Source organism: Ranitomeya variabilis, chromosome 5 (genome assembly GCF_051348905.1).
Source record: "Ranitomeya variabilis isolate aRanVar5 chromosome 5, aRanVar5.hap1, whole genome shotgun sequence".
Classification (NCBI taxonomy): domain Eukaryota; kingdom Metazoa; phylum Chordata; class Amphibia; order Anura; family Dendrobatidae; genus Ranitomeya; species Ranitomeya variabilis.
This window is the reverse complement of record NC_135236.1, coordinates 276,345,879-276,371,939: the sequence shown is the minus strand read 5'-3', so window position 1 is coordinate 276,371,939 and position 26,061 is coordinate 276,345,879. Positions and strand designations below refer to the sequence as shown.

Genomic DNA, 26,061 nt, shown 5'->3' with positions numbered 1-26,061 from the left:
ATTATCGGCATTACTGTGACCCAGGATGGCTCTGTGGACAGTAATGGAGCTTTTACTGGCTGGGGACTATATTCTAAAAGAAGAGCTGAAAACAGCAATTTTCCACTAGCTTTCCAAGACCTAGTTTCGCTAAGCCGTCTGATTAATATGGCACTTGCACACATTAATGCTACCATAGCATCTGCAAAGGAAATAAACAGAGGTCACATTATACTAAAAGGTAGCATCTCATGAAAAAGAATAAAGGCCAGCTAATACAAGTAACACATTCATAATACAACTGAATTATCTGACTATACGATGCCAATTAGAAGTATATATATATAGGAGCAGGCGGAAAGAACACATTTTAACATGGGCTCTAGAAAAGAAAGTCAGCTTTTTAGCTAATGAAAGGGCAAAGGGAAAATGTGCATCAGAAACCCAACAGAAATGCCATGATTGAACATACTGCAAAGTAACTTGTCACCTGTGTGTTTTCTATGTAGCCTCAGTTTATCTTTCTTGCAAACCGCCATAACATTAGATTAACCCTATACATGTAGAACAGGGGTGGGGAAACTTTTTTCTGCCAAGGGCCATTTGGAATTTTATAACAGCGTTCGGGTGGCGTATAAAATTAGAAAGTTTAACCCCTTCATGACCTTGCCGTTTTTTGCAATTCTGACCAGTGTCCCTTTATGAGGTAATAACTCAGGAACGCTTCAACGGATCCTAGCGATTCTGAGATTGTTTTTTCGTGACATATTGGGCTTCATGTTAGTGGTAAATTTAGGTCGATAATTTCTGAGTTTATTTGTGAAAAAAACGGAAATTTGGCAAAAATTTTGAAAATTTCGCAATTTTCACATTTTGAATTTTTATTCTGTTAAACCAGAGAGTTATGTGACACAAAATAGTTAATAAATAACATTTCCCACATGTCTACTTTACATCAGCACAATTTTGGAAACAATTTTTTTTTTGCTAGGAAGTTATAAGGGTTAAAATTTGACCAGTGATTTCTCATTTTTACAACAAAATTTACAAAACCATTTTTTTTAGGGACCACCTCACATTTGAAGTCAGTTTGAGGGTTCTATATGGCTGAAAATACCCAAAAGTGACACCATTCTAAAAACTGCACCTCTCAAGGTGCTCAAAACCACATTCAAGAAGTTTATTAACCCTTCAGGTGTTTCACAGCAGCAGAAGCAACATGGAAGGAAAAAATGAACATTTAACTTTTTAGTCACAAAAATGATCTTTTAGCAACAATTTTTTATTTTCCCAAGGGTAAAAGGAGAAACTGGACCACGGACGTTGTTGTCCAATTTGTCCTGAGTACGCTGATACCTCATATGTGGGGGTAAACCACTGTTTGGGCGCACGGCAGGGCTCGGAAGGGAAGGAGCGCCATTTGACTTTTTGAATGAAAAATTGGCTCCAATCTTTAGCGGACACCATGTCGCGTTTGGAGAGCCCCCGTGTGCCTAAACATTGGAGCTCCCCCACAAGTGACCACATTTTGGAAACTAGACCCCCATGGAACTTATCTAGAAGCATAGTGAGCACTTTAAACCCCCAGGTGCTTGACAAATTGATCCGTAAAAATGAAAAAGTACTTTTTTTTCACAAAAAAAATCTTTTAGCCTCATTTTTTTCATTTTCACATGGGCAACAGGATAAAATGGATCCTAAATTTTGTTGGGCAATTTCTCCTGAGTACACCAATATCTCACATGTGGGGGTAAACCACTGTTTGGGCACATGGTAAGGCTCGGAAGGGAAGGAGCGCCATTTGACTTTTTGAATGAAAAATTATCTCCATCGTTAGCGGACACCATGTCGCGTTTGGAAAGCCCCTGTGTGCCTAAACATTGGAGCTCCTCCACAAGTGACCCCATTTTGGAAACTAGACCCCCCAAGGAACTCATCTAGAGGCATAGTGAGCACTTTAAACCCCCAGGTGCTTCACAAATTGATCCGCAAAAATGAAAAAGTACTTTTTTTTCACACAAAATTTCTTTTAGCCTCAATTCTTTCATTTTCACATGGGCAACAGGATAAAATGGATCCTAAAATTTGTTGGGCAATTTCTCCTGAGTATGCCGATACCTCATATGTGGGGGTAAACCACTGTTTGGGTGCACGGCAAGGTTCGGAAAGGGGAGGCGTGCCATTTGACTTTTTAAATGGAAAATTAGCTCCAATCGTTAGCGGACACCATGTCGCGTTTGGAGAGCCCTGTGTGCCTAAACATTGGAGCTCCCCTACAAGTGACCCCATTTTGGAAACTAGACCCCCCAAGGAACTTATCTAGATGCATAGTGAGCACTTATAACCCCCAGGTGCTTCACAGAAGTTTATAACGCAGAGCCGTGAAAATAAAAAAATAATTTTTCTTTCCTCAAAAATGATTTTTAGCCCAGAATTTTTTATTTTCACAAGGGTAATAGGACAAACTGGACAACAACATTTGGGGTCCAATTTCTCCTGAGTACGATGATACCCCATATGTGGGGGTAAACCACTGTTTGGGCGCACGGCAGGGCTCGGAAGGGAAGGCACGCCATTTGGCTTTTTGAATGGAAAATTAGCTCCAATCATTAGCGGACACCATGTCGCGTTTGGAGAGCCCCTGTGTGCCTAAACATTGGAGCTCCCGCACAAGTGACCCCATTTTGGAAACTAGACCTCCCAAGGAAGTAATCTAGATGTGTGGTGAGCACTTTGAACCCCCAAGTGCTTCACAGAAGTTTATAACGCAGAGCCATGAAAATAAAAAATAATTTTTCTTTTCTCAAAAAAGATTTTTTAGCCCACAATTTTTTATTTTTGCAAGAGTAACAGGAGAAATTGGACCCCAAAAGTTGTTGTCCAGTTTCTCCTGAGTACGCTGATACCCCATATGTGGGGGTAAACCACTGTTTTGGCACACGTCGGGGTTCGGAAGGGAAGTAGTGACGTTTTGAAATGCAGACTTTGATGGAATGCTCTGCGGGCGTCAGGTTGCGTTTGCAGAGCCCCTGATGTGCCTAAACAGTAGGAACTCCCCACAATTGACTCCATTTTGGAAACTAGACCCCCAAGGGAACTTATCTAGATGTGTAGTGAGCACTTTGAACCCCCAAGTGCTTCACAGAAGTTTATAACGCAGAGCCGTGAAAATAAAAAATGTGTTTCCTTTCCTCAAAAATATTTTTTTAGCCCAGAATTGTTTTATTTTTGCAAGAGTAACAGGAGAAATTGGACCCCAAAAGTTGTTGTCCAGTTTCTCCTGAGTACGCTGATACCCCATATGTGGGGGTAAACCACTGTTTGGGCACATGCCGGGGCTCGGAAGGGAAGTAGTGACGTTTTGGAATGCAGACTTTGATGGAATGGTCTGCGGGCATCATGTTACGTTTGCAGAGCCCCTGATATGCCTAAACAGTAGAAACCCCCCACAAGTGACCCCATTTTGGAAACTAGACCCCCCAAGGAACTTATCTAGATGTGTGGTGAGCACTTTCAACCCCCAAGTGCTTCACAGAAGTTTATAACGCAGAGCCGTGAAAATAAAAAATAATTGTTCTTTCCTCAAAAATTATGTTTTAGCAAGTAATTTTTTATTTTCACAAGGGTAACAGGAGAAATTGGACCCCAACAGTTGTTGCCCAGTTTGTCCTGAGTATGCTGGTACCCCAAATGTGGGGGTAAACCACTGTTTGGGCGCACGTCTGGGCTTGGAAGGGCGGGAGCACCATTTGACTTTTTGAACGCAAGATTGGCTGGAATCAATGGTGGCGCCATGTTGCGTTTGGAGACCCCTGATGTGCCTAAACAGTGGAAACCCCTCAATTCTAACTTCAACACTAACCCCAACACACCCCTAATCCTAATCCCATCTGTAGCCATAACCCTAATCACAACCCTAACCCCAACACACCCCTAACCACAACCCTAACCGCAACACACCCGTAACCCTAATTCCAACCCTAATCCTAATCCCAACCGTAACCCTAATCCCAACCCTAACCACAACTGTAACCCCAACACACCCCTAACCCTATCCGTAACCCTAACCACAAGCCTAATCTTAACCCTATTTCAAACCCTAGCCCTAATTCCAACCCTAACTCTAATTCCAACCCTAACCCTAAGGCTATGTGCCCACGTTGCGGATTCGTGTGAGATTTTTACGCACGATTTTTGAAAAATCTGCAGGTAAAAGGCACTGCGTTTTACCTGCGGATTTACAGCAGATTTCCAGTGTTTTTTTGTGCGGATTTCACCTGCGGATTCCTATTGAGGAACAGGTGTAAAACGCTGCGGAATCCGCACAAAGAATTGACATGCTGCGGAAAATACAATGCAGCGTTTCTGCACGGAATTTTCCGCACCATGGGCACAGCGGATTTGGTTTTCCTTAGGTGTACATGGTACTGTAAACCTGATGGAAAACTGCTTCGAATTCGCAGCGGCCAATCCGCTGCGGATCTGCGGCCAGTCCGCTGCCAATCAGCTGCGGATCCGCGGCCAATCCGCTGCGGATCCACGGCCGATCCGCTGCAGATCCGCGGCCGATCCGCTGCGGATCCGCGGCCGATCCGCTGCGGATCCGCGGCCGATCCGCTCTGTGTGCACATGCCATAACCCTACCCCTAACCCTACCCCTACCCCTAGTTGTAACCCTAGTTCTAACCCTAACCCTAGTGGAAAAAGAAAAAGAAATATTTTCTTTATTTTATTATTGTCCCTACCTATGGGGGTGATAAAGGGGGGGGGGGGGGTTATTTATTATTTTTTTATTTTGATCGCTGTGATAGAACCTACCACAGCGATCAAAATGTACTTGTAATGAATCTGCCGGCCGGCAGATTCGGCGGGCGCACTGAGCATGCGCCCGCCATTTTGGAAGATGGCGGCGCCCAGCGAGGAGACGGACCGACACCGGGAGCCTCGGTAAGTATAAGGGGGGGGGGGGAGATCGGGGTACGGGGGGGGGGGGGGGGGGGGGGCGCGTCGGAGCACCGGGGGGTGATATAGGAGCAGGGGGGGAGCGGGCAGGAGGACGGGGGAGCGGAGCACAGGACGGAGGGGACCGGACCCCATAACGGAGCACTGGGGGGGCGATCGGTGGGGTGTGGGGGGGGTCACTTCAGGTTTTCCAGCCATGGCCGATGGTATTGCAGCATCGGCCATGGCTGGATTGTAATATTTCACCAGTTTTTTAGGTGAAATATTACAAATCGCTCTGATTGGCAGTTTCACTTTCAACAGCCAATCAGAGCGATCGTAGCCACGGGGGGGTGAAGCCACCCCCCCTGGGCTGAAGTACCACTCCCCCTCTCCCTGCAGATCGGGTAAAATAGGAGTTAACCCCTTCACCCGATCTGCAGGGACGCGATCATTCCATGACGCCACATAGGCGTCATGGGTCGGGAAGGGGTTAAGTTAATAATTTTATACGGTCCCCAAACGCTATTATAAAATTGGTTGCTAGGCCGTTATTATGCTCTTGGCAACCAATCAGCTCACAGCTTGCATTTTTTAAACGAACATTGGAACAATGAAAAGTGCATCCTGATTGGTTGCTATAGGCAACGAGGCTTATTCCTTATACACATGGTTCACAGTCAGGGAGGAGGGTTTAATATAAAATGCTAGAGGTTGAAGCCTGCGGGGAAGTTATACTGTGCACACTGGAATTAGTCGCTGCCCGGCAGAGTCATGGCTGCCTGCATGTGCAGCAATAACGGCTCATCAACTGCACTCACCCGCATACTCTCCCACAGTCTGCCCGTGGCTTCACCAGCGCTGCGTATACCACTTTCCCACCGACTCCCTGATTCCAGGAGCTCAATAGAGACGCCTCACACACAGCGCCATGGCGCTCCACCGGTAAACGCCATGGTGCCAGCCAATGAAACTGCAGGAAAATCCTAACCAACCAATCAGAGTGCAGAGGTGTGTGTATAGTGTCCAATTAGGAAATCTGTAGTTGCCAGGTATCCTCCCTACAGAGCTCCTAACCAATAGACACGAGGCTCTTGAGGGCACTTCCGAGGTCTGCGTTCCAGGGCTTCAAATTAAACCTTACGGCACTAGAATTTAAGGGCCGGCGACCAAAAAAAGGGCAAAGTGGCTGCAGGCCGCACCAGATGATATCATGGGCCGTATATGGCCCGCAGGCTGGACGTTCCCCACCCCTGATGTACCTTATTGAGATGATTACCAGGAAGTACTTTATTATGACAATACTAACTTGTTCAGCTTACTGTAACTTCCAAATATATAAGTTTACCCTTTAGAGGCAATTCGCAAGCAAATAAAGCCACCCCGCCCCCAAAAAACATGTATATATATATATCCAACACCACCCTCTTCCAGACTCCGTAGCTTGAGTCATAGCTCACTGCTCAATCTCCTTGCCTGGTGCCTGACATCACACAAAGGACAGGTGCAGACAACTGTACTTTTGGTCCGAGTGCAATCCGACGAAACATTGGATCGCACTCGGACCAGTGTTATTCTATGGGGCATGCCCATGTCAAACTTTTTCCTTGGATAGAGTTTGTCAGAGGATAAAAACATCACTGCATGCCTGCCCGAGTTTGATTCGATGAAAGTTAATGAGTTTGTGAAAACCACTGGACTGCAGCCTAAATTTCCAAAACTGATACAATGGAGAAGATGGAGACATCTTTTTCTCCATTTTCTACCTCATCCGGGAGACACGGAGGACACTGTGATCACACTCTGATTAAACTGTGGTCAGAAATTTGCATAATTGACCTGATTATCTTGGATGAGAGAATATTCGGCTGTCTGAACCTGCTGAAACAGTGAGCTATCAATCAAACTAAAGAGGCTGGTACTGGGTGTTAAAACCTCTGGAGGCAGAAGCTCGGGAAGTGCTGTCATTCCCAGAGAACTTAATGCTTCAGCTACACTTAGAAGATATCATTGAGTCAATGGATTTAGCTTTCAAAAATATGTATCCCATATATTGCTGCTTGGTGGGGGTTGATCTTACTGAGAGATTCAATTTAAAAAAGGTACATCCCATCTCTCAAGACACCGGGAGAACACGTCATGCTAAAGGCAAGTTGGCCATCAGGGAGGCATTTAAGGGTATTTTATACTTCAAATGCCACCTACTTAGCATGTGCTAAAGTGGCTAGTGTCTTATTTAACTTATCTTCTTGTTTGGACAGATGCCATTCGTTGGAAGGCCCTCTTGTGGTTACTGCCTTAGCTAATTAAATGGTTTAATAATAAAAATGTTTTACCAGATCATTTACCGTACATCTCTGGGCAAACATTCAAGGGGAAAAATTGTGTACAACTTTATTACTAAAGGGCCTTATGGAGATGGATGGGATTATCAATATGTACAGATTAAGGTTCTATTGTAAGACCACAAAATGATCATGTCAAAAGGTTTTCATGAGCAGAGCTGAGAAATAAGAGGTATAAGGGATTGTATCCTGAATGGAACCTCCTGCTCTGAAGTACATACTGAAGTTCTCAATGACTCCTTTGCCATACACTATTGGTGGCGGGATTTATAGGTTATAAGCCTGCACATTCTGTATAAAGTATTATGCATATGTTATTTATGGTTCTTTGGAGACACGTAATCCATAAAAAAATAATTTTCAATAAGCCCGTAACACATGGCAGGCTAGCACATATCAAAAGTAAAACAAATTACAGTTCTGGAACCTCAGCACAGTATATTGCTCAGCTCGGAAACCTCCAATATACCATAGACTAATGACAATAGGATAACGTCAGATACAAGGTGTGCTGGCTCTGCTCGCTGGAGCTTACAGCTTATAGAGGAAACTCAAGAGCCGATTTGAAACCCTCAAGCGAATATCTTAAGCAATGGACCAGGGATGAGTAAACTGTGTCAGTTTGTCAAATAATGCTCAAGAGCTTTGCCAGGACTCATGACCCAACTGATTTCTTTCTTAGCATAGTGCTTTGGGAAGAAAACATCAAGGGACCAACAAAACACAGGAATAGGACAAAGAAGAACTGTAGAGCCAGAAAAATAACTGTAAACACAGTAAACACTTCTTAACAAATAGCAAGAAATCACTACTGGCCTGAATGCATAAAAGAGAATCCGGAACGCCTGTATCTAAAAATTACAATGGTGGCTGAAACATCCGCAAATATGTGTGACCTAAAGGCTACAAAATCCAAGGCCACCTACGAAGTGACAGATCCTTTGTAGAGACGTACCTTGATTCTACAAATTCCTGCCGAGTAAGACACAGGAGGCAGCGTGACTTCTATGTAAAAAGTACACACCAGATTCTCCAGATGGTGCCTCTGCTTCAAGGATAACCTTGCACTTTCAATGACCTTGGAACAATAGAGCGTCTCTCCTTTCCTGTACATACTGTGTGTGTCTCGGAGAATCTCTTCACCATGCAGCCAACTCTCTGCCAACCAAAACTATCATTTGTAAGAGAGCCAAACAGCTGCCAGCGCTCCTCTTATAACTATCATAATACCCATTAGAAGGAGCACTTGCAGAGCGCACAGATTAAATATTTTGGATACAATCCCTTAAAACTGAGTTTAAATCATGTTAAAAGGCAAATACCTCTTGCTTTAATGCAGATTCCCACTTAATTAGCCAAATGAGAGAAAAGCAGAAGATTCTGCATAATAGACACACATTTACCATGTGTGTAACTAGTCTTGGCGTGTTCTGCGTACTCCGACATACGGTAGATGCTAAAGAAAATATTCAGTGATAAGGGGAACAATTAAACACCACTGACATACAAGGAGTATTCATTCATAAATTGTGCCGCTGTGCCATCATACTACTCCATGCGAACAGCCAAATGTCCCATGGCCGGTGGTATGGAGCCAGACCCCTTCACAGATACTTTTCTAGAAAGGCTTTGCACTGGATTTTGGAAAATATCTGCAGTGATTTAATATCTATTAAGCCACAAAATCACTAGGCCTCATGCACATGACCATATAATAGAGACTAACAGGTTTAGAGGGGTACAGAGCAATAGCACAACATCGATAGGGCCCTAAAGTAACTCTGCGTGCCTCAGATTTCATACAATGTGCAGAGGTTTCTTTCTGTAGGCAGTGTTCACAAGCCTTTGGTAGAAGGCCAATATTCAGTTAATCACCATTTCAATGCATTTAAAGGAGTTAAAGTCAGTAATAAAGGGGCTTTCTAAAAATGGCAAGTTATCCTCTACATATAGGAACCCTAAGCCTTGACTGGAGAATAGATGTACAATACATGCTCGGCCTCTGCTCCATCCATTGTCTATGATACTGCCAGAAAGAGATGTGTGCTGTACTTGGCAGTTTCATAGACAATGAACAGAGCAAAAACAGAATATAAACCACCACTCCATCCTGAGTTCTAGTGGTCAGGCATTTACTTATTGATTTGCCAATTATTTTCTATCTCATGTTTAGAGAATATCTTACACCATACTATAAAATCCTGTTTGAATAAAAACAAACCTTTAAATGGTGAAAAAAGCAATGTGATAACTGATCTTCACACATTGACTCTTTAAGAAGGTTTTGTTAATGCCACAATAGCAAGGCTTTCCATCAAGGGAGACTACACGTAGGTGTGAACCTGGCAAACCAGGTCATATCCTACTGTACTGATGGTATCTTAGACTGTCAGATTCGGGTTTGCTCACACTTGAGTATTAATCGGACGAGTGCAATCCAATAATAAATCGGTTTGCACTTAGACCAATGTTACTCAATGAAGCCGTGCATATCCGCATGTTTTCTCAGCTGTTTTCGGCATGAGAAAAAAAATGCAGCATGCGGTGATCTCACTCTGGAATCGGTGCAGTTAGAGAAAAAAGTCACATGCCACAGAGACCCATCAGAGTGGCACCCGATTTTTACAGATACATTACACTTCTGTAGCATAAAAGATTAATAACTGCTGAGTAAGAAAAATGGATTTTACACAGATGACCAGTGAGAAAAAATATCCATAAAATCACTATTGGGGGAGACTGCAGTCAATTTACAAAAGTTGTTTTCGACTTTTAAAAAGTCGCAATTGATTATTTAATCAGTTAAAAACATCTGGAAACTTCACCTGCAATGACTAACCAGAAAAAACACGCAAGAACATGAAACAGAGCTTAAAAGATGTGCAAAAAATTAAAAGTAAAAAAAAAAAAATGGCACAGAACAAAAACAAGTGAAAAACACCGAAATTAGAAAACCGAAAGGTTGAAAAATGCCATAATGAACAGGAATGCTCCCCCCCGAGGAAGAAACATTTGATGCAAAACGCACTGGAGAACGTGGCCGCAGTCTAGGCAGGACAGACTACTGAAATGAGTAATTACTTCCTGTATTATTAATACTATTTGAACATACACAATGCAAAGCACCCAGAGACATGTTATACTGGATGTTTAAGTCTTGCCTCCATAACTGATTACTTATTTACCATCAATTTATACAAGATAATAACCGTATATAGGCATTCATCATGTTTTTCATGAGTCTCTATAATGGGATAAAATCCCTCTTTTGCTTGCACTTTAAATTTGATCCTGACCCACACTCCAGCCTCTTTTTACACCCACGGATTTAATCTCATTTTACCCAGACAAAACCCATTTATATTTTTCTGCAATTCTTTGGATTGTTATTAATTTATGTATATTAATACATTTTTGTATTTTTGGCATATTTTGGACTCAGTTTTCTTCTTTTTGGCATATTATGGAGAGTCGCCAATTACATGGGTATATGGAAATATATTACTGGTATCCAGTCTATAAATGTTAATGTTCCAGTAGAGTGGACTGAATTTATAGAAGTCTCACGCCCAATGTGTTTTGTTTTTATGCACTGCAATCAGATCTACGGTGCTTGTTTCAAATCTGCAACATGTCTTTTGCATGGACTCGGGAGTTTATGTGCGGATTTTCCTAATACTATTAAATCTGTAAATTAAAAAATGCATGTGTATTTGTACTGCATTTCCACTGTGGGAAAAAAAAGCATATATAATCCGCACATGACAGTGTCTATAAAGTTTTGTCAAAGCCAAATACAGTACAGAGCAAAAGTTTGGACACACCTTCTCATTTAAAGATTTTTCTGTATTTTCATGACTGAAAATTGTACATTCACACTGAAGGCATCAAAACTATGAATTATCACATGTGGAATTATATACTTAACAAAAAAGTGTGAAACAACTGAAATTATGTCTTATATTCTAAGTTCCTCAAAGTAGCCACCTTTTGCTTTGATGACTGCTTTGCACACTCTTGGCATTCTCTTGATGAGCTTCATAAGAGGTAGGTATGTGTTGGTTTCATGATAAATCTCTTCTAATTGGTTAATTAAGCTACACCCACTATTATTCATCAGACTAGGAAGGTCTCTATTGGTTACATGATATGTGCTCAATTACTGGTTGCCATATGGAACCCATCACGTTGAATCCACAGCTTTAAAAGGTCCAACACCCCATTTTGCACAATCAGTATAGCTCTGGCCCCATGATGAAGCCTGTATAGGGGAAACTGGATGGGGGAGCTATATGTGTGTCTTATAGTTACTAAAGTGTTACCTGTTAGGATGGAAATGAAATAGATATATCTATAAAATGTTACATAGGTGCAGCCATGATCTAGTTAGGTAAATAACTAGTGATGAGCGAGTGTACTCGTTGCTTGGGTTTTCCCAAGCACGCTCGGGTGACCTCCGAGTATTTGTTAGAGTTCAGAGATTAAGTTTTCATCGACGCAGCTGAATGATTTACAGCTATTAGCCAGGCAACCAGCAACCAGGCAACCCCCACATGTACTCAGCATGGCTAATAGCTGTAAATCATTCAGCTGCAGCGATGAAAACTTAATCTCCTAACACTAACAAATACTCGGAGATCACCCGAGCATGTTCGGGAAAACCCGAGCAACGAGTATACTCACTCATCACTAGAAATAACCCCATACAAAGAGATGCTGGATTACCTGTAACTGATTATAGAGGTGTACCAATGCTGTGAAACCACTCTACATATAAGGATACAATACAGGTTCACTTTAGCTGTTATATTCTTAGAACACTTTTAAGTTAAAATGAATAAAAGTTAGTCTTTTAAGGCATCCCTTATATGGGGTCTATATACTCTTTGAGTAATATATTGTTTTGAATTTTTTGCTTAAAAAGACAGACCGCCGGATCATAGGCCAGACCAGTGTCTCCATCTGCCTCACTATAGTGAATTTTGCATTGGGGGATCCGCCTGAATCACGTATTTCAGAGATTTACATGTAAGCACTGATGTAAGTGCTCAGAGTAGAGGGCAGGATAAATTTGAGACGAGACTTAGGGTACTGTCACACAGTGGCACTTTGATCGCTCCGACGGCACGATCCGTGACGTTGCAGCGTCGCTTGATTATCGCTCCAGCGTCGTAGACTGCGGTCACACTTTGCAATGCATGGCGCTGGAGCGATAATTTCATGACGTAGTTGCGATGTAGAAGTCATACGAGACATTGGAAATATCGTGCACACCTTTGTTACACGCTGCGATCATGCCGCCACAGCGGGACACTTGACGACGAAATAAAGTTTCAAACGATCTGCTACGACGTACGATTCTCAGCGGAGTCCCTGATCGCAGTAGCGTGTCAGACACAGCGATATCGTAACTATATCGCTGGAACGTCACGGATCGTGCCGTTGTAGCGACCAAAGTGCCACTGTGTGACAGTACCCTTACTGTGATTTTTGGGAGGCAGAATAAACAAATCAACAGGAAGTCAAGAATTGTTTTTATTTTTTTTCTGCTGATCACAGTGTCACAGTGTGGTATAAGTGATTAGACTACTTTATTACAGCAGACTTACATAGCCAAACAAAAAAACTATGAGCACATGCTAAAAATTTTTTATTTTTATTTTTTTTTTAAAGGTTTTGCATCACCATATTTTGAGAGCTATTTTGAGTCACGTGTGGCTTGTTTTTTGTGGGGCAAGTTGATCTTACCTGTTTTGGATACAACATTTTTTGATCCATTTGATCCTTCCATTCCAATTTTGGGGGAAGCAGAATGAACAAAAAAAATCAATTCAAAAATTTTGTAGGGGGGATTATTTTATGCCATTCTCCATGTGGCAAAAGCGATATTTTTTATTTATTTTACTCATTTATATAGCACCATTAATTCTACAGCGCTTAACAGACATTATCGGCACTGTCCCCATTGCTCACAATTTACATTCCCTATTGGTATGTCTTTGGAGGGTGGGAGGAAACCGGAGAACCCGGAGGAAACCCACGCAAGCACGGGTTAGACTTTTTGATCACGTTTTATTCATTTTTTTGCTTGGTGGTATGATGAAAAAGCATAGTTTTTTGCCCCCTCCCCCCTTTTTTTTTTACAGTGTTCACTGAAAGGGTAACTAGTGACAGTTTTCCAGATGCGGCGATACCAAATATATGCACTTTTTATTATTTTTACATAAATATATGCATTTATTGGTAGAAGAATTGCAATGCATTGCACCTGTCAATGATAATACACTGACAGAACAACTTTTAGATCATGCGCCTGGCATGGTCTAACAGGCCACTTTAGCTGGCAGACCCGGAGGTCTTCATTTGACCATCGCTTGCCATGACTACTATCAGCCTGCGATTACGTTGCGGGGGTGCCGAACAGAAGGGAGAGGAAGCCCCCTCCCTCGCCTAGCCGTCTAAATGTTGCGATCGCTGTTGATAGTGGCATTTAGAGGGATAAACAGCTGTAAGCGATGCAGGCACCATCCCTGGCTGTGACAGCCACAAGTATCACTTAAGCTGAGCTCCTGGCAGAGACTGTGCAGGCACTGCTCCTGCGAAAACACAGTGCAAAATAGAATGTAGCAGTACGTCCAACGTCACAAAGAGACTACTAAAGATTAGTAGGACTTCAAAAGAAAGCAATGATGTTCCATTGCGGAATGATCTTCCGTAAATTTACAATCCTGGAGTAAAATATTAGTCTGGACAGAACATTGGCTAGATAAATGATTTATTAAATAGTTGCAATTTACCACTGGCAAAAAAGCTGTTAAAAAATCAAGCAAAAATAAGCTGCTATAATGACTACATCCAGTTAAAAAATAGCAACAGAAAAAATAACTATGGATAAGACTGGTTGTTTATAAAAACTGACCCGGACAGTTCCTCATTCTCCACATGGGCTTATCATATTCACTGGTCATGACAAAACGTTCATGACATAATGTAATAGTCTGACACAAGTTTTCTTTATGATTTTTTTTATGGGCGGTAATGTACTCGTTTACCGTGTTGCTCTGCTCTTTCACAACTTATATTAGAGGTAGCATTAATATTTAAAGCACTAAACCTTTAAATAATTGAACTATTGTGTTAAAAATTTAGCAAATCTCTAGTTGCAGATGTAAGCCATATATTTTTATGTGGCACGTGTAAAGTCTTTTGGTTTAAAGGTTATAAATGCAGGGGAAACAAAAAAATCTCGGGCAGAAATTCAGCAACAATTTTAATTCAAAACATTTAGCAGTTATAAAAAAGCTCACAGGGTGTTCAGCAGATTGTGCGGGTTTGGGTTCATAGCCATGTCTGGCTATATATTTTCCCTTCTTGGCCTGAGCTTATGAAGAATCTACCCTGTAAGGAAGCACAAACAGAGGGACTTCCTCCAAGATGTCTAAATGCGCTTACAGATCATTAAACAGCTAATTTAAAGGCGTTTTTCACTTTAAGAAAAGTGGTCTCCAAAAGCTTATTACTTGTAAAATAAAAAACCGAGCCGAAATTCGCCCTGCCCAGGTCCAGCACTGGCTCTCCATCGGTGCTGTAGTCTCGATAGTTGGCTGCAGAGGTGATGTCACATTGACATTGTACATCACTCCTGCAGCCAATCACTGAGCTTAGAAGTATCTACATACACAGATCCACTGAGCTCAGTGATTGGCTGCAGCCAAAACACAGAGACTGGACTTGTGGTTGTCCCCGGGGAGGGCAAGTACCTGCTCTGTTTGTTATCTTACAAGTGGAAAACCTTTTTAATTATATCTATTTATTGCATTTTGTGGAGCAGCTCTTATAGCAAGGACAATATTCCAATATATTCATTTATCAATGGTCTCTGGGTTTATTGCTTTAAAACACTATAACAAAGATACTGGAAGTCATATTAATGGACTCTAAAATGGGATTTCCAAAAATATTGATAATTAACATTTCTTTACTTTTTACTATTTTATAACACATCTGTTGTGCTGCTTATTTGTACTGTCACACCCTGGCAGTGTACATATACTCTGTACACCAAACACTTGTCATCCATGTATTGTCTTGTAACATGCATTTCCATAGTTACAGTACGTCTTCCACATTAAAGCAATGGCACAATGCTTTAACACTACCAAACAACAGCTGGCATATTGTGAAATAGCACATAAGTTACTAAACTTGTCCAGTTGATCTTGCCGTTAAAATTCTTCACTTTATGAGGAAAAGCGTAAAACATTAGGAAGCAGGGGTAAACGGAATGCATAATGGACGACGACGTTTCTTGCCAAATAGTGCTTCAACAGGCCTTTGCATCACTACCACTGATACTTGTCCAGTTGATACCCATCTGCCAGAGGTTGAATGCATTGCTACAGAAAATTGTTAGGGCCAGACTTATTAAGATTGGCATTTTGCATATTACAACTTCCTCTTAAACTAAATGTTCGGCCCTGATAAAATAATAAAGCCTATACTAACCTCCCGTGCCGGCACTGTTCCTATGGTGTCGGCACTCGCTCTCCCCGGGGGCCATAATGCAATGTTGTGACACGTGACGCTGGCACCCAATTAGCGCTGGCTTCACCGTCACCGCCTTTGTATGAACACTTCCTCTTAATGTTCAGTTTGTCCGAAGGCAGAGACAGTGACCCATCACGTGTCATTCCACCGCATCACAGCCCCGGGACCGAAAGTGCCGACACGGCAGGTGAGTATAGGCTTTATTGTGCTATTGGGGACGAACATTTAGTTTAAGAAGGGGTTGTCCAAGTAGTGGACAACCTCTTTAATGAACAACACTTCATGAATTAGGAATTAATTAGGTACATCTTACAAGTACCATGCACCTCTGCCAGTTAAGAACTGGAGAATATTTCTGTTTGATTTATGCCACAAAGTTGGTGGCAATTTCGAAAACTTGTCAGGCGGGCTTCACCAAGCCCCAGCTAGGCCCATTTTGGCAAAACTGGCAAGATGGCGTAAAACATCAAAGGTCACCACGTTATTGAACAATTCTGAGTTAAGCAAAAATATTGTGACATTTAAAGGTGTTTTACATAAACCCTTAGTGCTTGGATATCAATAGAGTGTAGATTTTGACATACCAACAAAACAGGCTGCTAAGACCACAAAAGCAAGAAAAGTACAGAAAAAGCTCCCATTAAAACCAATACCATGTGCTATTGATGTAATACATGGACAAGACACATTAGCATAAGAGACAACTGCTTTCTGTAATGGCTGCACTTTTTGTCTAATACAGTAGAGATAGAAGGTTCCCGAATAAGGTCTTTTCTTTGATAACATATGTATACTTTAATATGTGTTGTTCAAAGTAGACTAATATTAACGCCCAAGGCTTGACATGAGAAGTTCCATTAGCATATGAGGGACCCTATTCCTCTGCCAATGTACTGTTATTACTCAGTTTTAAGTACCCTTCTTCCAGTGGGCTGTAGATTTGAAAAAGGTGCAAACATGGTTTATAGTGCATTACATATGTATGAAAATAAATAAGTATACAACCTAAGGTAAAAAAAAAAACAAGTACAGGTACAGTAAACATGAGAGAAAAAGAAAAGATGTAACTTTCCAAGATACAAGGGAAGGACACATTGAGTGAGGGTAGAAGCTGCTCATGTAGAGCGGTGTAGTGGCAGCAGAGGGTTTGCAGGTTGCAGACTTTTCGGAAGGTTCCAAATATGGGAGAGGACCTGACTGGTTTGGGTAGCAAGTTTCACAGCAATGGAGAAGCACAAGAGAAATCTGAATGAGGAGCAAAGAAAGATTGATTGTGATGGACTAACTAACCAGGTGTCAAAGTCTTCCGACAAGATGAGATATGTAGGAGAGGGGAGAAATTAGGGAAGTAAAGGACTTAAAGGAGCCACTCTTACCTTCCTACCAGCAGTCCCACGGTGGATCATAAAATAATAATAATAATAATAAAAAGTCTCTGCTTACCTCCCCGAGACCAGCACTGTTTCTGTCAGCACTGTGTTCCCCGTCGGTCACCTGACAATGTAATGTGACTGCTGCAGTCAATCATTGCAGCTCGGTGGCTGCTGCCGTCACAGTTTTATCCGAGTGGATCAGTGTTTATTGCACTGTGAAGAATGCACCTGATTAGGTGCCGCTGATTTACTGTAGCAGTTATGTGACATCAGGTAACCGGTTGGGGACAGAGTGGAGATCGGAGGAACAGCGCCAGTTCTGGGAAGTAAGTACAGAATTTGTACATTTTTGTCATGGGTTGAGGCTCAGTAAAGTTATGATACTAGCAAAATGTACTTGTGTGTGAAGTATGCGAAAAAAAAAAAGATGTACGGTATATACGGTATATATACACTATATATATATATATATATATATATATATATATATATATATATATATATATATATATATATATATATACACATATATGTGTGTGTGTGTGTATGAGCATGTGTCTTCACTTCTAAATCTTAACTTTAAAAGATGGAGAGAAAATAACACACTGGAGGAAGAATAAAACCAAAGTAACTGCTGCGATTTTGAAATATTCCACTAATTGCTTCATCTTTAATATCAATCCTCTCTGCATCCTCTCTACATTTTATGTCTCAATTAGATCATGCCAGATGTCCCCTGGGAGATCGGGTTCGCATTTAACGGTGTCTCAGCCCTATCTCTCTAGCGAGAGATCCTTACACCCCCTCCCTTTAGCTGCGCCACCAAACACAACACAGACACCGCTCTTTTGCTATCATACTGGAGACCATTATCACAGAAGAGGAAAGATTCTGCGAGTTTATTGTAGCTCGAGGCTACATGGACCTCTTTCTGTTCAACTAATAATGCCGCCTTAATTAAACGAGACTAATTAAAAAAAATAAAACAAGGAGGAGCACGGTCTGAACATGACACTGCAGAGGAAGTAAACAAAAAGTTACAGCAATGAAGCACATTCAGTACTAGACCTGAAAGCAGATGAAAAGAATGGCCCCACTTGGAGCATCTAAGAAAATAAAGACACGAATAATGAAGTTCATAGGCAAGAATCCCAAGATCTATGGGGAATGGAAAATAAGCAAACCTTTCTTTAATCCTGGTCAAGTCTTCATCTGACCGGACAAGTTTTACACTTTTATTCCCTGACATTGGTCTCCTTCATGCAATGTGACTAAGTGTATGTACACACATTTTTCTTGCTGCAAAAACCAGTGTGTTGGCAGGAAAAATGATGAGTAAAATATGTGCTTTTTTGCAGTGTTTTCCCATTCATTTGAATGGGTGAAAAAACAGAAAAATGCTGAAAGAATTGACATGCCGCAGATTTGAAAAGCAGTGGAATCTGCATCTCCTGGCAGAAAACGCAGGTGCAGATTTGATGCAGTTTCTGTGCAGATTTTACCAGTGCAGATTTTTATCATGGAGGGGTGCAGAAACGCTGCAGAACTGCACAAAAGAAGCGACATGCACTTCTTTGAAATCTGCAGCGTTTCTGCGCAGATTTTTCTGCACAGCTTTTTTTTTTTCACATTGATTTACATTGTACTGTAAATCACAGTGCAGTTCTGCAGCGTTTCTGCTGCTGAAAAATCTGCTGCAGATCTGCACCAATTCTGCACTAAATCAGCATCGTGTGCACATACCCTAAAGGTTCAAATCTGCAAGGGAAAATTAAACAGTATGATTTCAGAAATCTAATTTGCTTTTCTGGTACTGTAAAATGATGCAGTTTTTCTGCAGCAAAAGCCCAATGTGTGGACAAGTACTAAAGGACTGAACTGAGAAGAACCTGAGACAATACAGGTGCTTCTCACAAAATTAGAATATCATCAAAATGTTAATTTATTTCAAGTGTTTATTTGTATTAATGTTGATGATTATAGCTTAACAGCCAATGAAAACCCAATGAAAAGTCATTATCTCAGTAAATTAGAATAATTAACAAAAAACACCTGCAAAGGTGCACTTTAAAGCACTTTAAAAATGTGCCTTAGTCAGTTTCAGTAGATTCCACAATCATGGGGAAGACTGCTGACTTGACAAATGTCCAGAAGGCAGTCAATAAACCCCTGAAACGTGTTGAATAAAACCACTGTGAATCAACTATACTCTCCTGAAACTCATCTCAGCGACAGCGCAGAATTGTAACTAGAAATCTCCCTTTGAAGACATTATTTTCTCTGGTCGGTGAAGACCTGTGGATCTGCAGCAGCCGCTATCTATATGCTCTAATCTCATCCTAACCAGGTGAGCAAATTTGGTGTATATTCTCCTCGGTGTAACGTGGATAAGACCCTATTGCGCTCTTTGTCTCCCCATTGTTTTGCAGCAGAAGGCAGTCACTGACACAATCTACAAGGAGGGTAAGCCACAAAAAGTCATTGCTAAAGAAGCTGGCTGTTCAAAGAGTGCTGTATCCAAGCATATTAATGGAAAGTTGAGTGGAAGGGAAAAGTGTGGTAGAAAAAGATGTACAAGAAATCAGGATAACCGCAGCCTTGAAAGGATTGCACAGAAAGGGCCATTCAAAAATTTAGGGGAGATTCACAAGGAGTGGACTGCTGCTGGAGTCATTGCTTCAAGAGCCACCACACACAGATGTATCCAGGATATGGGCTACAAAGTGATGCATTCCTTGTGTCAAGCCACTCCTAACCAATAGACAACGCCAGAAGCATCTTACCTGGGCCAAGGAGAAAAAGAACTGGACTGCTGCTCAGTGGTCAAAGGTGTTGTTTTCAAATGAAAGTACGGTATTTTTTCGGATTATAAGACGCTCCGGATTATAAGACGGACCTCAAATTTTGAGGAAAAAAATAAAAATAAAAAATATTTTTAATAAAATGGTGGTGCTTCTTATAATTCATGTGTCTTATTGCTTACCGGGGGTGGTGGGTGCGGTGAAGCTGGGTCCCAGGGTTGCTGTTGGAGGAGGCAGGAGTGGGGTGGTCCAGCAGGCCGCAGGCTAGGAGAGGGGGCTCCGATGTGCGGCGCACTGGTGCGGGGATCTTGTGCTGGTGCATGTCCAGTGATGCTGCCGGGTGTCTCTGGGTGCCCCGGCGGTTGCTGGCCAGTGCCTCTGGCTCTGCCAACATTTTGCGATAGACCAGAGCCCCGGTAATTCCACGGTTCCCTGTGCGCGTGCGGTGGACTCCTGGAATATGGCCGCTGCCGGGGGTGGCGCATGGGCAGATGGTGATCTCGGGACCAAGATCTCGAGAGATGTGATCTCAGTGCTGAAATCTCATCTCTCGAGATCTTGGCCCCAAGATCACAATCTGCGCATGCGCCGCCCCCGGCGGCAGCCATATTCCCGGAGTCCACTGCACACGCACAGGGAACTGTGGAATTATCGGGGCTCTGGCCTGTCTCAAAATGTCGGCAGAGCCCCGGGCAGCGCCGGAGACCCATGCAGCACCGCTGGGCACAGGAGACACCCGCAGCACCGGCCAGCAACCGCCAGGCACTCGGAGACACCCCCTGATCCCAGCCTGCGGCCTACACCCACGGTATCGGTAAGGCATGTCCGCTTTGTAAAACGCACCCCCCATTTTCTCCTTAACTTTGGGAGGAAAAAGTGCCTCTTACAAAGCGAAAAATATGGTAAATTTTCCATTTCATTTGGAAATCAAGGTCCCAGAGTCTGAAGGAAGAGTGGAGAGGCACACAATCCTAGCTGGTTGAGGTCTAGTGTGAAGTTTCCACAATCATTGATAGTTTGGCGAGCCATGTAATCTGCTGGTGTAGCACAACACTGTGCTTTATGAAGACCAAAGTCAGTGCAGCTGTCTACCAGGAAATGTTAGCGCAATTCATGCTTCCCACTGCCAACAAGCTTTTCTGGAGATGGAAATTTCACTCTCCAGCAGGACTTGGCACCTGGAATTGGTCAACAAACTCGCCTGACCTTAACTTCATAGAGAATCTATGGGGTATTGTCAAGAGGAAGATGAGAGACACCAGACCCAACAATGCAGACGAGCTGAAGGCTGCTCTCAAAGCAACCTGGGCTTCCATAACACCTCAGCAGTGCCACAGGCTGATCGCCTCCATGCTATGCCGTACTGGTGCAGTAATTGATGCAAAAGGAGCCCCGACCATTTATTGAGTGCATTTACTGAACATACATATCAGTAGACCAACATTATGGATTTCAAAATAATTTTTCAAGCTGGTGTTGTAAAGTATTCTAATTTACTGAGATAATGACTTTTGGGTTTTCATTGGCTGTAAGTCATAATCAACAACATTAACAGAAATAAACACTTGAAATAGATCACTATGTTTGTAATGACTCTATATAATATATGAGTTTCACTTTTTTGTATTGAAGAACTAAAATAAATTAAATAAATTAACTTTTTGAGGATATTCTAATTTTGCCAGAAGCAAATATGAGTTTCACTTTTTTGTATTGAAGAACTAAAATAAATTAAATAAATTAACTTTTTGAGGATATTCTAATTTTGCCAGAAGCACCTGTACTATGCCGCCTAAAAGTAAATGATGCCAATAAGCAGTTAAAAGTTGCCACGTGGCCCGATTAGACTCAGAGGGGGCAATCGCAATATCAAACTACCTGATTAGTCTAAAAAAAAAAAAAAAAAGTGAAAACATAACAAAAATGTCCTGTACCGATTTGAGGGTCAACGTTAGGCTGTACAGGGCGGGATATGAAAGAATGCCTGTGATTTTTCTGCTTGTAGTCACCTATAGCTGCCATTTGCCCTTGTACACTGAAATATTACATTTCATGCTACTCTTGCCACCAAAAACTCTCCATTAAACTTTATTTAAAATTATTTGGCATCCTCCTGATATACAAGAAATTTGCCACAACACTAAAAAATATTTTTGTTATTCAGTTATACATGTTGCAGGCAAGGAATACGGACTGAGCTGTTCCTTCATAAATTCATAGCAAGTTCTGCCATGTTCCAACTGAACATTAAAACAACTCTCCAAGATTTCCACTCATTCCCCTCACTGTGTGTGGCAGATTCTGGATAATCTTCCTTTCGGCACCAGTAACCTATTAGTCTCTACTTAAAGGGAATCTGTCACCACAAAAATGGCCTATGAACTAAGGCCACCGGCATCAGGGGCTTATCTACAGCATTCTGTAATGCTGTAGGTAAGCCCCCGATGTATCCTGAAAGATAAGAAAAACAGGTTATATTCTACTCACCCAAGGGCGGTCCCGCTGTGGTCCGGTCCGATGGGCGTCGCGGTCCGGCGCCTCCTATCTTCTTACGATGACGTCCTCTTCTTGCCGCGGCTCCTGCGCAGGCGTACTTTGTCTGCCCTGTTGAGGGCAGAGCAAAGTACTGCAGTGCGCAGGGTCCGGGCCTCTCTGACCTTTCCCGGCGCCTGCGCACTACAGTACTTTGCTCTGCCCTCAACAGGACAGACAAAGTACGCCTGCGCAGGAGCCGCGGCAAGAAGACATGAAGAGGATGTGATCGTATGAAGATGGGAGGCGCCGGACCCGGACCACGACGCCCATTGGACCGGACCGCAGCGGGACCGCCCCTGGGTGAGTATAATCTAACCTGCTTTTCTTATCTTTCAGGATACATCGGGGGCTTATCTACAGCATTACAGAATGCTGTAGATAAGCCCCTGATGCTGGTAGCCTTAGTTTATAGGCCATTATTGGGGTGACAGATTCCCTTTAATAATTATTCTTACAAATTAGCTCTCCTTACATCGACTTCCTGGTGGTCTAATAATGGACTCATGTTTATACACAACAGCCAATCCGAGGAGGCAGAGAACAGTGACCTGACCAATCCTGAGACAGGAGGCGTGTCTGAGACTACCTCAGACTCTCTTGTATGCATTGCCACTAAACCGCAGTCACCGACCTCGGCTCTACTGTAATATAGATGAGCTAAAAAGCAGCCAATCAGCAAGGTATGAAGAAAAAATAAGCCTGAAGGCATTGCCTTGTGTATCACTTCTGAGTGGACTACAAAAGGTTTTAATGAAGAATTGATAAGTCATAGATCTGGCTTTTTTAAGGTTTAAATATGTCTTAATTTGCAATACAGTCATGATGTTAAACAGTTTTTTTGGACAATTGTAGAAGGACTTAATCTATAACTCTAGTCAATGTAATGAATAGCCAAATGCCCACAAGGGAGTAATATGAAAAATTGTTTTAAGAAATAACAGTTCTGCAATATTCCCTTAATATAACGGTAAGGCTGATAGGCTTCGATTAACTACAACGGAAAACATCAGTGCTCTATCCTTACAGAAATATAACTGATTAGTTTAATGTACATATGTCCTTTTCTTTGATATTACAATGTTTTTTTGCTAGTGACAGAAATGACCTTTCCAGGAATTCTTTCTCCCCATGTGTCAGTGTTATGTATTGCACTAATATTGCACCCAAAGTTCACTTAATGAGTTTAATGAATTCTGTGCCTAGCCAAGAGCAGCGCTGCCTTGAATTTATGAGCCTATAAACTGGCACAGTGAGAATGTGAAAGAAAAGAACAAAGTTTACAGAAGGCAGTCTCATACCAGTACAAGGACACAGAATGGGACGGTTATGCCCGTATACCAAAAGCAACACTATGGCCAAGTGAGCACCTTACCTGTCTCAACATCCTGAACGTAAAAGTGCAGCTCATCTGTGATCTCCGTAACTAGCACAGGTCTGTAATTTGCATTCCTTTCCTTTTCCTCCACCACAGAAACTACTTCTTCTACAGGCTGCTCCTCAAACTTAGACCATATCTATAAGGAGAGAAAACTATTTTTTTTAGAGACATCGATGAGACGGTGGTGTGCTAACATTGCATAGTCTGTCATCCAAATTTACAGTCAAGACAATATACGAATATGTTAGACACAAGCATACAAATAACCATGCCATGTCACATTTGGAGAGGCCCTGATGTGACTAAACAGTAGAAACCCCCCACAAGTGACCCCATTTTGAAAACTAGACCCCTCAAGGAACTTATCTAGATGTGTGGTGAGCACCTTGAACCCCCAGGTGCTTCACAGAAGTTTATAACGTAGAGCTAAAAGAATAAAAAAATCAAATTTTTCATTCAAAAATGTTATTTTAGCCTCAAATTTTTATATTCTCAAACGTAACAGGAGATAATGGACCCCAAAAGTTGTTGTGCAATTTCTCCTGAGTGTGCCAATATCCAATGTGTGGGGCAAAACTACTTTTGAAGTGCAGTGGAAAGCTCAGAAGGGAAAAAGCGACATATTGGAGTTTCGGATTTGTTGGGCTGGATACCCTACTTGAGCACCTACTCTATACACTACTACGAGTGCCGTGTTGTTCTATTATTATATTGGAGTTTGCTGGAATGGTTTGAGCCACATTAGCAGAGCCCCTGAAGTGCAAAAACAGCAGAAACTGCACATAAGAGATGTAATTTTTAGAAAGTACACCTCTTAATGAATTCATCTAGGGGTTCTGCAAATATATTGAACCATAAATGCATCACAGAAATCTATACCATTGGAGTGTGAAGAATAATTACATTTCTTCCACTAACATGTTGTTTTAGCCCCAATTTTTTTTTTTTAGAGACTAATAAGAAAAAAATGGACCTCTCAGTTTGCTTTTCAATTTCTCCTAAGTGCGCCAATACCCTACATGTAATCGGAAACTACTTTTGAAGCACAGTGCAAAGCCTAAAAAAGAAGGAGTGCCATATTATTGTGCAGATTTTATGGTTATGGTTTGAGAGTGCCATGACCCACTAGACAGCCCCTGAGGTGTCAGAACAGCAGAATCCCCCATAGGTGACCCCATTTTACAAACTAAACCTCTTAATTAATTCATCTACGGGTGCAGTGATCATATTGACATCACAGATGTGTCACAGAATATTCCATTGGGCAGTGAATAAAAAATAATTATATTTTTACCACCAACATTTTGTTTTAGCCACAGATTTTACATTTTCACAATTTCCCTACAATTTCTGCTGAATGTAGAGATATCCCATATGTGGCTGTACAGTACTGGCTAGCCATACGACGAGACTCAGGAGGAACGGAGCGCTTATTTTCATAGAATAGTTTGTGGACTCCATATACAGAGTCCTTAAGTGCTAGAAGAGCAGAATCCCCCTTCAAGTGATCCCATTTTGGAAATTATACCCCTGCCAAACATATGGAGGCTAAAGGTGGTTTATGCACTCAGAATGGAGAGGGTGGCATTTGGAAGTGCAGAATTAGCTCAATTTCTTTTAGGGTACGAGGAGCCATTTCAATTTTCTAGAGCCTTTGTACTACCAGTAACGTGTATTACCAGTAACCCCTATATTTCTGTTAACAGATGACGGAATTGACTGGGGACTAGCTTTTTTTTGGATTGAGTTGAAGCTTTTATTGGGAATATTTTTACATAACAACTTATTTGCTCACATTTATCTGGGGCACTACGCTGAGCACTTATATCGTGGCTTACATCTAAATCTCCAAGTGACATGATTCAGATGAATTCCCCAAGTGAGTCAATCACTACAATGAGGCAGCAGAGTTACTCTGGACTCCGTCTGGCCTCTGTTTCCACCATTGCTCTGCAGACCTTATATATGTGCTTTCAACCAGTGCTCTGCAGACCCTATATATGTGCACTGTGCAGGTTTCCACCAGTGCTCAGCAGACCCTATATATGTGCACTGTGCAGGTTTCCACCAGTGCTCTACAGACCCTATATATGTGCACTGTGTAGGCTTCCACCAGTGCTCTGCAGACCCTATATATGTGCACTGTGCAGGTTTCCACCAGT

At 42.0% G+C, this 26,061-nt stretch overlaps 1 protein-coding gene across 2 annotated transcripts in view; it reads right to left on the bottom strand.

Annotated features, from left to right (window-relative positions):
- Window positions 1-26,061, bottom strand: part of SND1 (staphylococcal nuclease and tudor domain containing 1) — a 1,031,482-nt gene that overhangs the window by 54,259 nt on the left and 951,162 nt on the right. For both annotated transcript variants that reach the window (XM_077264371.1, XM_077264369.1), the window contains exon 18: window positions 23,894-24,035. In XM_077264371.1, coding sequence (XP_077120486.1) covers window positions 23,894-24,035 — 142 coding nt within the window. The remainder of the gene's footprint in view (window positions 1-23,893; window positions 24,036-26,061) is intronic.